Consider the following 13,712-nt stretch of genomic DNA (forward strand, 5'->3'; position numbering starts at 1 on the left):
TGAGCCACCGCGCCCAGTCAATGGCTATGTAACTTTTAAAAGCCACAAATATTAATAGGATCTGTTTTTGTTCTGCCATTGTCTATTGTTATTCAACATATGCTTTTGAATATTTCTAGTCTATCTCATATATATGAGTATAAATACATATAAGAATAGAATATATATACATATAAATCAACTGTTTAACTGATATAGACTATTCTATCGGTGGGAGAAACTGATTTAATCATCCTCGTCTTTACTATAACTTGGTTTAATTTCAAATCTTCATAAGTACCATATAGTACTCTAATGAGCATCCTATACGTTCATCTTGGTGCAAATGTGCTGGCATTTTGGCAAGAACTTAGAGTGTGAGGGAAGGTAGCATCCAGTGTTTGGGAGGATTTGTTCCCCAGACAAGACTTTGTCCATTTAGAAGTTTATTTTTCCACCAACTATTTAATAGAGTGCCTGTTTCAAAACACTCTTGCAGCCATTGAATATCATTTATTCTTTTATTTTTGTCCATATGACAGATTGTAAGTTATTCTGCATTCCTGTCTTAATTTGCATTTCTAATTAGTAGAGCATTTGAGTGTATTTTATTTGTTTACTGAGCACTTGTGCTTTTTATTCTAATGAGCTTGATTATATCATTTCCCTATTCTCTGTTAGGTATTTCATATTTGTCTTATTAATGTAGATATCTTTTTGCATCTTCTACTTGACTCTATGCTTGCAGGGTTTTTTAAATAAGAGAATTAATCCTGGCCAGGCGTAGTTGCTCACACCTGTAATCCCAGCATTTTGGGAGGCTGAGGCGGGCAGATCATGAGGTCAGGAGTTCAAGACCAGCCTGACCAACGTGGTGAAATTCTACACTCTCTACTAAAAGTACTAAAATTAGCCGGGGGGGTGGCATGCACCTGTAATCTCAGCTACAAGGCTAAGACAGAAGAATTACTTGAACCTAGGAGGCAGAGGTTGCAGTGAGCTGAGATCATGCCATTGTACTATAGCCTGGCTGACAGAGTGAGACTGTCTCAAAAAAAAAAAAAAAAAAAAAAAAGGAAAAGAAAAAAAGAATTAATCCTTTTATCTAAGTTGCAAATATATATCATTCTGTTTCTTACATGGAATATTTTATTGTTTGGATGTATTTTATGTTGTCAAAAATTTCTCCCTCTTTTCCTTGATGATTTCTGGATGTTATATTGAGCCTTTGAGAGCCTTCCTCATCCCACATTTATAAAAGGGAGCTCTTCTAGACTTTCTTTTAATACATTTTTAATTTTACATTTAATTCTTCATTCTGGAAATATTTTGTACACGTAATGTGAGGTGAAAGCTGTTTGCTTTCTCAGATACCTTGTAGTACCACGACTGTTTATTTTATAGACCACTTTTTCTCCACTGATTTCAAATGCTTGGTATAAACTAAAGTCTCAGAATTTCTCTGGAGGAATGTAGGAAGTTTAATTTTTATTTTTCTTTCTTTTAGTTCTCTACATGGAAATGACATTTCTGTTGTCCCTGAAGGTGCTTTCAATGATCTTTCTGCATTATCACACCTGTGAGTATCTACTTTATTAATATAGGTTTGGGGCCAAACCCTTCCTAGTGAGTGACTTGGAACAGTCCTCTGCCATTTCTTTTATTGTAATGTCATAACATGTGGTTGGTTTCATCTTTAAAGAAAATGTGAAGATTTTCAGACTGGATATGATGCCTTCTACAAGATGGCTTTAATTTTCCCTTCTGGCTCTTATTTTCCATTAGTCAAATTATCTTTGCTTAACTAAATGTGTCTCTTGTGCAAATATGCTCTCCCGCTTTACTAGCCTGTGCTTTTTTTCTCATTATTTTCTGAATCTAGAATATCAGCTCCCTTCCAAATACCTGTCCAAACCCTGCTTTTCTAAGTCACATCCCAAATATCACCTTCTCTATGAAGCCTATCCTGATTTGCTCAAAATGGATTTATTTATTCAGCATCAACTATGGCACCATGCAAAATCCAATTCAACGTGCTTCAACACTGTAGTTTGGAAGTAGGACACAGCCAAATGCTTAGATTGGGTGAAATGGTTTTTCCTTTGTGTTTTCTTTTATCGCAACTTGTTTGTACCTCCATAGTTTTTGGAAGTACAATAAAACTATTTGAAAAATATGAGATAAGTGGGGTCCAAAAACCTCATTTGAGTCAAATTCCATTATTCCATTATCACTAGGTGTAATGTTAAGATCATGGCAAACCTACAAGGAAATTCAGCAAGCAGCCTTAGGATCCAGCGCCTCCTTTGGTCATGCTGAGTTGGGTGCCTGGTGGCAACTATCTGCTTTAGCCAAAATAACAGTATCAGTTGCGCCCCAGTTCCCTAAGAGATTGCCTGTTATATCTTCTCCTGATTTCACACTTCTTTCCAAAACCCACAAACTCTAAGAAGATATGAGTTTACAAAATTGAGAAAGGAATAATCATTTTTGTTTCCAAGAACATGTATATAATAGGAATTTTAAAATTTCCTGCCCAAAAGCCTAAGCTTTACACCTTCTTTGAATTACATTGGAGATCCAAATAATCATGTTATGTCTGCATTTGCCTTATAGAATCTATGTTATCAATTGACATTTCGTACATCAATCTATCACACTGGTGCCTATTAACATTCCTTCCACTACACTGCTAGGCCCAGGAAGGCAGGGCCTTTACGTTTTCATCCTGGTGCCAAGAACCTACCTCTAAGCCACTCCTTTACAAACTCCGTGGCTGCCATGTGCATGAGCTGCAGTATGAGGGAAGCTGCTAGGCTCAGAGGTGCAGGGCTGCCGCACACTCGGGCAGAGATTGCAGCCTGGTTGAGGAGGTAGCCGTTCCGCAAGTGTTATGGTCAGGCATCAGAAATGGCTGCACAGGAAAGGCGCTGCTTGAGCTAAGCAGAACTTCCTTCATGTTGCCAGCCTCCGCCCCCAACAGTGAGAGCAAGTGGAGCCTTCCTTGTCCTGTGGCCTGTTCTACCTTGCATTTCATTTGTGCTTTCTCTTTTACACCCTAGATCATAAAGAGCTCTGCTTTTTCACTTTTCCCACTTCCTCTCCTGTCATCGCAAGGACTTAAATATCAGCAGAGATGAGATCAAATGACTAAAATGCATCATTTTGCTCATTTTTAATTTGAATGGTTTGAACCTGCATACACACGAGCATAGCATTTGCTACCTTCTGATTCTTAAATTGGGCATTAAAACTTCCACAATATCAAGTATTATGATTCTACGCATATATTTGGGGGACCACCTAAAAAAATAACTATACTGACAGTAGACCTAGAAGTATTACTTGTTAAAAGCTAATTGTAAATCAGAATTAAGCAGTTTTTAAATGCCGTTGTGTGAATCTACTGCTTCGAACCAAGCTTCATAAGGTTATGAGTCCACTGGTTAGCTTCTCAGGTCTCAGTTTCTTAATCTATAACGTGACATATTAATTAAATGGACCTCATAAAGTTACTATTTAAGATAAAATGAAGTAATTCATATAAATGTCTTAGCCCAGCTCCTGCATATAGTAATAGTGCAATAAATGTTAGCTCTTACCTTGATTACTTTCCTGACACTACTACTAATGAACAAAGATAAAATGAACAACCTTGAGAAGGGACAGACACCCAATGCAGGTCCACCTCAACTGTGGTGAGCTGGCTCTAGGCATCTTCAGTATTTCATGTTCTTTCTTTGTACTTACCTGTACTTTATCTGCAACATTGTTTGCAACCTTTCTTTCTAAGTAACTCTAACTATCCTCCTACACAATGTAGACTTTCTTAATCACTAGTCTCCCAGAAAAGTTAGTCTGTTGGTTCACCATCATCTTGTAAATACTTCTCCTATATGGCTCCCAATGAAAATTCTTTGCATCTGTGAGTATATCTTAATGCTAATGCTAATCTCCTCTGCAGGAGGAGTTCTTTGGAGGTAAGAATAATGTGTTATTTATATTTGGGTCCTCAGAACCTTTCATTGTGATTTAAGTCATCAGTAAATAATTGGTGAATGAAGTGTTAATGTACTCAGGGTGAGCTAACACTCAATATAAACATGTCTGTGAAAATATTACCAGAACTTCTAAAGCAAGATGAGTGTTAATGCCAGTGACAACTCACTAAATCCCAATGCATGTCATTCAGGAAAATGGAGAATCCCCAGTGTCTCTATTTTCTGCTAAATTGTTATCCTCAATAAATCTATGGGGATTTTCTGCTAAGCATCACTTTGAATTCTGTGCCCTTAGGAAATAACAATACTTCCATACTTGTGTGTGTGTGTATGTGTGTGTGCTTTTGTGGTGTTGTTTTTCCAGAGCAATTGGAGCCAACCCTCTTTACTGTGATTGTAACATGCAGTGGTTATCCGACTGGGTGAAGTCGGAATATAAGGAGCCCGGAATTGCTCGTTGTGCTGGTCCTGGAGAAATGGCAGATAAGCTGTTACTCACAACTCCCTCCAAAAAATTTACCTGTCAAGGTATGGTTTCTAATCATTTGTACTTCTTTTAAGAATTACTATGTTAAGTGAAAAAAGAAAAAGACAACCAATTGTCACTCCAAAGGTATAGTTGAGAAGCCCAATAAATAATTATATTTTCAGCCTATGATTGGATAAGACAGAGCAGTTTCCTGACGTGCCCAAGAAAAGAATTAGGCTTTTCAATAAAATCTTAGAAATATTCCATTGGAAATGACCAAGTTTTCTTGAAAATGTATCAAAAATGCAGAGTTCACAATTTCTGGCAATTCCTTTCATAGCCTCTAACAAGTCAAATGTTTTGCTTTTGCCCTTCCTGAATACGTGCCCTGCTCCTAGGGCTGCCAGGGCCCTGTGGCTTCCTCATCCCAGGTAAGGAGAAACAGGCCCTCCCGAGTGCTCAGCCCAAACCTTCTGACTCGCCTCATGTTCTGCGGCCTTGCTGTGTTGATGTTCTTGTTTCTTGCTTGTTTATATCCCTTTCTTTTCCCTTTGTCTGATGTATTTGTGAATTCTAAATATCATCCGAATAACAAATATCGTTTTCCTTTTTTATTATAAAAATAATACATGCCCCTTTATAGGAAAATGTGAACAGTAAGAAACTATTTTCCGCAAGAAGAAATAAAATTAACCATTCATCACCATACCTAGAGATAACCACTACTCAAGTTGTTCTGTATAGATTTCCACAGATGATAGCCAACTATATGAAACTTAGGTTTCTTGTGAAAAATGGAATAAAGTTTACTGTGATTCTTAGATGACGTGTGTTTTAAGAAGGTCATTCGTGATTATTAGATAAAGGAGAGAAATTCTTGAAAATACTAAATGTCTAATCAGAAAATGTTAAGCATATTTTATGTGCAAAACTAAATCCTAGGTGTTATGGAGCATAGAGAACTTTATGGTATGGTCCTGCCTTTCATGACTTGGAAACCTAACTCAAAAGATAAGCTTTCAACATTTGAATATTTGTGCAGTAAAAACATACCTAAGTAGGTAATACTGCACCACAGGTTGTAGTGTGAGCTCTGAAGCCCAGCCTGGCTAGAACAAAATTGCAGCTTCACTTTTCTTCAGTACTTGGGTAACTGTGGTTTCATTACTTCACTGGTCTGTGCCTCAGTTTCCTCATTGTAAGCAAAGGTGGTGATGATTACAAACTGAAAGGATTGTATTAAGATTAGGTGAGTTAATATAGGTAAAAGACTGCCTCACACACAGAAACATTCAATATAAGTTAGCCGCTGATCGTATTATTATAACATTTCAAAACACCGAAAAACCGTGATATACGACACTTCATAATTTATGAATACAAAAGTAATTTTCGAAACCTGTATACACCCTCAATGTTTTTAATTTGGCTTCTCATGTATTCCATAGTGGTAAATGTTTGCAAAAGATAATTTCCAGCACATTGTAAATATTGTCATTAGCTCTGGAATCTAAATACCAGAGCTAAATTTGGAAGAGAAAAAAACAAGATCCTCATTGTTGCCTTTTTTTCTTAAAATGTAATTTTTCCCCTTGAATTCCTATTTTCAATACCTCCGAAAATTGCATGATTTTTGCTCCAAAAAATATGTATATAATTGGAATTTTAAAATTTCCTGCCACCAAGTCTGTAAGTTTTTACATCTTCTTTGAATTGAATTATTGCTGTTAATACTAGTGTACATGTACCCCAAAACCTAAAATGCAATTAAAAAAAAAAACCACACACAGGAAAGAAGGCAAGCTCTCATCCCTCTCTCCCCTTCACTCAGTATTAGCATCGTGTTTGCAGAAATAAAGCACTCAGTTGTTCTTTCTGTTTGCAATTGTTCAGTTGCAAGGGGAAAAAGTAAAAACTGAAGCTTGCTATGAAAAAAAAAAACACTAGTGCATCACTGATTGAAAATGCATAATTATTTTTTAATGTTTTATTTTATTTAAAGTTGACAGTAAAATTTTGTTGAAACACCTCTCTGGGATTATGTGCATTGATTGCAATAATTTTTGGTCTTTTACCATTCTAGATCTTTATTGGGACAGTGCCCTGTGATAGTTTCTGTTGAGCTGAGAAGTAGATCATTCTTCTGTAAAGGGGGAGAGAGATGACTGTCAAAGGGGAGGCAAGGAAGGTGAAACTGGCATGAAACCTTCCATTCAGCACATTACTAGGCAAATTACATGGGGAAGTTGACAAACTGCAAACTGATTCTCTTACACCTTTCTGTGCCCAGTGATACTCATACTTTATTTTTAATAATGCTAATTCTTATCTGTATTGCTTAAAGTTTATAATTCCCTGGAGGTATTTTTTGAAAAAAATAATTACAACACAAATTTGAGAAAACCTGTATATTTGTATTTCACTTAGAGCATCACAGTTTACATTAATTTGTTAAGTGTTCTCAGAAGTTCAAGATAAGTCCTCTCTCTCTCTCTCTCTCTCTCTCTCTCTCTCTCTCTCTCTCTCTCTTTCTCTCTCTCTCTCTCCCTGCCCCTACCTTGGGAATCCCAATTCTCTGAGACCCAACAATATTGAAAATAGGCCAATCATAACACTACAATGGCTTCTAAGTGTTCAAGTGAAAGGAAGAGTCTCACATCTCTCACTTTAAACCGAAAGCTAGAAATAGTTAACAACAACAACAACAAAAAGTGTAATGAGGAAGGCCATGTTAAAAGTCTAGATAGGTCAGAAGCTAAGCCTCTGGTGCCAAACAGTTAGCCAAATTGTGAATACAAAGCAAAAGTTCTTGAAGGAAATTTAAAGTGGTACTCTAGCAAACACACCAATGATAAGAAAATGAAACAGCCTTATTGCTGATATGAAGAAAGTGTTAGTGATCCAAATAGAAAATCAATCCAGCCGTAGCATTCCCTTAAACAAAACCCTAATCTAGAGTAAGGCCCCAACTCTTTTTATTTCTATGAAGGCTCAGAGAGGTGAGAAAGCAGCAGGAGAAAAGTTGGAAGCTAGCAGAGGTTGATTCGTGAGATTTAAGGAAACAGCAAGTTACCCAGAAGATCTAAGATCATTGATGAAGGTGGTGACATTAAACAACAGATTTTCAATGTAGATGAAACAGACTTTATTGGAAACAGATGTCATCTAGGACTTTCGTAGCCAGAGAGAGGTCAGTGCCTGGCTTCAAAGTTTCAGAGGACAGGCTAACTCTCTTGTTAGGGGTTAAGGCAGCTGGTGACTTTAAGTTGAAGCCAGTGCTTGAGCATTTACCATTTTGAAAATCCTAGAGCCCTTGAGAATTATGGTAAATCTCCTCTGCTTATGCTCTGTAAATGGAACAACAGAGCCTGGATGACAGCACATCTGTTTACAGCATGGTTTCCTAAATTTAAGCCCACTATTGAGACCTATTGTTCAGAATGATTTCTTTCAAAATATTACTGCCTCTTCACAATGCACCTAGTCACCTAAGAGCTCTGATGGAAATACACAAGGAAAATGATGTTTATATGCCTGCTGTTGCAGTATCCATTCTGCAGCTCATGGATCAAGGAGCAGTTTTGATTTTCAAGTCTTATTATTTTAGAAATACACTTCATAAGGCTACAGCAGCTGTATATAGTGGTTCTTCTGATGGACTTGGATATAGTAAATTTAAATCCTTCTGGAAAAGATTCACCATTCCAGATGCCATTAAGAAGATTTGTGATTCATGGAAGGAGGGCAAAATATCAATATTAACAGGAGCTTGGAAGAAGTTGATTCCAATCTGCATAGATGACTTTGAAGAGCTGAAAACTTCAATAGAGTAGGCAACTACAGGGGTGGTAGAAACAGCAAGATATTAGAATTAGAATTGGAGCCTGAAGATGTGACTAAATTGCTGCAATCGCATGATAAAACTTCAGTGAGTAAGGAGATGCTTCTTATGGATGAGCAAAGAAAGTGGTTTGTTAAGATGCAGTCCACTCCTGGTGAAGGTGCTGTGAACATTGTTGAAATAGCCACAAAGGATTTAGAATATTATATAAACTTATCTGATAACACACTGGCAGAATTTGAGAGGATTGACTCCAATTTTGAAAAAATGTTCTACTGTGGATAAAAGGCTATCAAACAGCATCACGTACTACATAGAAATATTGGGTGAAAGGAGGCGTCAATCAGGGCAGCACACTTCATTGTTGTCTTATTTTAAGAAATTGCTACAGCCGCCCCAGCCTTCAGCAACCATCACACTGATCAGTCTCAGCAGCCAGTAACTCGAAGGCAAGACCCTTGACTAGCAAAAAGATTACAGCTCACTGAAGGCTCAGATATCGTTGACATTTTTTTTTAGCAATAACATATTTTATAAGTAAGGTATGTACATTTTAAGACACACTTAATATATAAAATTATAGTTAAAAATACCTTTTATATGCGCTGGTGTAACAAAAAAAATTGTTTTACTCTCTTTATTGCAATATTCACTTTATTGCAGTAGTGGAACAAAACCAACAATATCTCTGAGGTCTGCCTGTGCATATATTCATATGTACATACATTTTTGCAGAACTCAGTATTTATCTGACTAACTTGAGCTTTTTTTTTCGTTGAATGACTATAGAATCTCATGTTCTTGATGCAACATGAATGGAAATATGTTTGAGGGAAATTTAGCTCTTTTCAGCACTGCCCAGTGCAACTTTCTACAATGATAGAAATGTTCCAAATCTCTGCCATTCAATATGGTAGCCACTAGCTACGTAGGATTATTTAGCACTTACAATATGGCTAATGCCATTGAGAAAACTAATTTTTATTTTATTTACATTTAAACTTAAATATACATGCATGGCTAGTGGCTACCATGGTGGATAGTGTAGTTGCTATAAGAACTCAGAGGAATAATTTGTCTAAAAGAAGGATGGCTATGAAAGATTTAATGGCATAAGCAGACAAGCAGACAAGTGTGAGGATAGTGCTACAGGTGGGCAGAACTATGGGAACAGAGCTTGCACTGTAGGAAACTTCTGTAACTGTTCCAGGCCACCAAAAACAGTTGAGCTGAAACTCGTTAATTGTAATTGATGTAAAGCCCTAAATATATCAGTTCAACTGCGGAAGTTCAGCTGAATATTCACTAACCTATCAGATCAATAGATTGCATGTATTTCAAGGTATACCTTAAATTAAATAGCAAACAGCATGCATGTAAGCCAGTTGGCAAGCAGTATAGACATTCCAGACTCGATCAGTATTGTTGTGGTTGCGTTTGGAAGACTTTAGAGTTTACTCAGTTTTTCTATAAGTGAATTTTAGAGTGATAGGCACTGAAACTTACAGTGCCCTTTGCCAGCATTTGTCTCTGCATTTGTCAAACCATTTTGAAGTTTCATTGTCCTATTAATGAAGACTCTGCTAGTTCAAGGTTTATGACAATTTAGATTGGATCTTTGCCAACAATTCTGCTACTACACATAATAATAACAATAATAGCTAAGTTCTACTGAGTAGTTTACCTAATGCTAGGTACTTCAGATAGATTTTTATCTCTTTTAATCCTTCTATGATTCCTATTGTGAATCCTATCATTTCCCCATTTGAGATATGAAAATATTGTGTTTTAGAGTTATTCAGCAATTTTTAAAAATCACTTATCTGCTGAGTGGAGTCAGAATTTGAACCTTGACTCTGATTCCAAAGCTTACTGCTAAAGTTTATTTTATAGTTTTCAATAAAAGTATTTTCAAAATAAATTTACGGTGTAAATAAGATTCCTACCCTATTATTGAAACATACTTAGAAAATGAAAATTCTGAACTACCTCAAAAGCTTTACTAGAAATATTTGCTTATAAAAATGGATTGGTAGAAGGCCAAATATTTTAATCTATTAATTAAAATAATTCTTTCAAGGAAATCCACTGAGTACTACCCTGTTAAGCATATATGCTTTATGAGTTTTAAAGCAACAAAATGACGTTTCTTTAAATTTTTTATAATTGAAGTTTACATATTTTAACTTAACTTTCCCTCCAGTTATGCCAGTCTAATGTATTTTTTCATGAAAATTATGTAAGTACAAACTCCCAATCTTGAGGTTTGTCAGTGTATAATCTCAAAATATAACAGGAAGATGAATATTTTTAATTGAATACATGTTTACATAGCTATTTTTAAATACAACTTAAGTGATATTTTTCTGCTAGAAGATGCCATGCCATGCTGTCATTTTGAGTCACTAATTATTTTAATATAGAAAAAAAGTATTTTCTTTATGGTAAACTCTCATCGTTTTGATGCATAATAGAAATAAATGAACAGGAAGAAATTGATTATCAGATCATATTTAATTAATAACCAAGTAGAGCATTCCTGAGTGGGAAGCAGATGGCCATGACTTGTCTTTACAACCCAAATGTCCTGTCCTCATCTTTTAAATATAAGATGACATTAGAGTGATTAAGCAGTCTGCAATAAAACAGTTTTTGTCCTCTCCAGATATTCACTGAGAAAGTCAGTGTGGAAAGTGGAACATTGTTAATTTCCAATATTCCCTTAATTTCTCTTTGTTCAGGAAATTTTGACTATAGAGGCAACTAAATTATTATTGTTTTTATTTGAAAGACATTTATTAAACACTTACATGTGTTAAAGAGTGAGCAGTCTAAAGGAAAGGAATAATGTATTTCTTCATTCATTAAACAAATTTTATTCAAGTTCCTACAATGTACAAGGCACTATTTCTAAGTGGTAAGAAAAAACAATAAATTTTGACTCAAGAAGTTCATTTAGTGGCCCAAAGTCACATCGAGGTGCTGCAAATGGCCAAGCCTGGTAATCCAAGAGGACTAGTAATTTAGTCTTTGTGTTTTTAGTTGACCATTTTTGCAATGCAAATTTACAGAGCTTAACCGCCATCATCTGGAGATTGTCTCCACCCCTCCACTGAAACTAGGACACCAATGTCTTCCATCTTGCTAATTTCAGTGGCTTTTTTTTTAGTTATCTTTATTCGCTCTCTTTACATGTTTGACACTGGTGGCCATTGCTCCTTCCTCTACATTCCCTTGGCTTCTTCATTCCTTTTGTTTTTTTCACCCACTTTTTCATATAGACATGTGGTGTTCTCTCTTTAGCCCTATTAAATTCTCAATTGATTTAAATCCATGCCTTTAAATCTCTAGCCATGGCTTTTCTTAAGAACTTCAAATTCATATTTCCATTCACTTAGTGGATTCTTCTCCCTTTATGGCTCACAAAAACACATATTCTAAGATGCACATTCTCATTCCCCACATTCATTCTCTAATTGTTACATGGATGTCTCGACTGCTGAACTGTAAGTGTTTTCAGAAACTCAGGCATTTCACTTGTCTTTGGTTTCTTAAAGCCTGGCCTAGTGTCTGACACAATGTATATGCTCAATAAATATTGATAAATGAGTGATGTCATGATGGAATGTTGTTAACAAATATGCATTTGATATTATTAATAATACTTGAGAAATGCCATAACATAATTGCAAATGGAGCATAAAAGCATTGGTTTTAAATCAAAATCTTCTTTTGGTTAATTACACCCAACATCAAATATCCCTGACATATTTTCCTGAGTTGCCTTTGATGCACTTCTGGCTTGATGCAAGGGCAGTGTTAGAGGATTTCGTTATTTGCCTCATGTTTCCAAGGGATGCCAAAATGAAGGCAGATTCTAGAATATAGCAGGAAGTTTTTGTCTGGAGCTTTTGGTAATAAATCAAAGTGAGATACAGTACTCAGTGGGTAACAGTAGTGGTGTCAGATGCATAACTAGTGATTTGAGTCAAGTAAGCAAGTCTGCCTGCAAGCTTTAATGGATTTGAGGGCCGACAGTTCTTCCTTCAAAGATTAAAGTAACTGACAGAGACAGATTGTTAACCAAACTCTCTTCTCGTTTTTCCTTTGAATTATTAAGCTAACTACACCTCCACCCATATAGCTAACACTATAGTGCTGTCTTAATCAAGACCAAATCTTAAATCAATCCAGTTTACCTACACTGTTCTCCTTCGTTTCAGTGACATTAGTAAAGATCTTTATCCCTGAAGCTACATTTCCTTTCCCCTCCGTGGCACACATCTCATGGAGGCTGATTTGTTAACAATGTGTTAACATTTCTTGGAACCAGTTAGCTTTTGAAAGGAGAAAAGCTTAAAGATCACAGTTCTTTACCAAGCAGCAATGAAAGAACAAAAAGAACCTCTCCTGTTTCTTAAAGGTGTACTATTATTTCGGCTGCTTGTGCTGATTTGCAAATCACAGTTTCATTCCTTAACAGCATAAAGTCATTAACTGTCAGTGTTGTACCCAGTGCCCACTTCCGTGTCCCATGGGTTTTGTAATAGTCCCTATAGTTTCTCCAGGTTTGAGCAGCACCTAGCATATATAGAAGGTTCTTAGGGAGTCTGTGATGAATAGATAAATGGCAAGATCTAATTTGCTTTTGTCTATGTTGAAATTGGGACAAACAAGAAAATGACTGCTTTTCTCCTTTGAAATAAAACACTTTTTGTTCCCCCTACGTACTCCAACTCTCTGGAAGTCTAAGATAGAGTGTTACTACTTGCTGTGACTTTGTGCTTGATCTCACTCGGTTCCCTGCTTGACATTCATGACGTCTCACTTAATGCTTAACACAACCTATTGGAATGGCTGCCATAATTCTAATGCCATATACTTAAGTAGAAAATCTGGGTTTAACTTGGGTTGATGGATTTCAGATTCTACAAGATTGCTACATATTATGGACACCATCTTTTCACCTAGGTCTAATCAAGTGTGCAAACTTCTGCCAAGTGTTGGTTTGCTTGTGGAGAGGTGTGCTTAACTCTTCCCCCATTTTAGGATGACTTTATTTGGCATCTTTCTTTAGCTCTGATATCATCTCCTTGTTGTATAAACAGATTAAAGTTGTCATTTTCCTTGAATAAGAAGATTGCAGGAGAGGAGCCCTTAGAAAGTGTAGTGGATAGAAAATGAATCACAAGTTGGTTGCAAATAGAAGACATAAGATGAACTTAGAAGTGCAAAATATGGACAGGAAGATGAATGGGAGGAGAGCCAAATGCAAGGAATATCATTTCAAGACTATAGAAATAAGCAGATTTAGATAAACCAGGTAGATATAAAAATCACATTCTAAAAAGGATTTTTAGTGAAGGGGAATTATAAGCTACATAAAAAAGGAAAAAAAAATATATCACTTATAGACCTTTAG

At 36.1% G+C, this 13,712-nt stretch overlaps 1 protein-coding gene across 9 annotated transcripts in view; it reads left to right on the forward strand.

The window, feature by feature from the left end:
- SLIT2 (slit guidance ligand 2) overlaps positions 1-13,712 on the forward strand; it is a 381,892-nt gene that overhangs the window by 309,359 nt on the left and 58,821 nt on the right. For all 9 annotated transcript variants that reach the window (XM_032273416.1, XM_032273409.1, XM_032273421.1 and 6 more), the window contains 2 exons: positions 1,487-1,558; positions 4,345-4,508. In XM_032273416.1, coding sequence (XP_032129307.1) covers positions 1,487-1,558; positions 4,345-4,508 — 236 coding nt within the window. The remainder of the gene's footprint in view (positions 1-1,486; positions 1,559-4,344; positions 4,509-13,712) is intronic.

Source organism: Sapajus apella, unplaced genomic scaffold (assembly GCF_009761245.1).
Source record: "Sapajus apella isolate SASKATOON/1434 unplaced genomic scaffold, GSC_monkey_1.0 scaffold5, whole genome shotgun sequence".
Classification (NCBI taxonomy): Eukaryota; Metazoa; Chordata; class Mammalia; order Primates; family Cebidae; genus Sapajus; species Sapajus apella.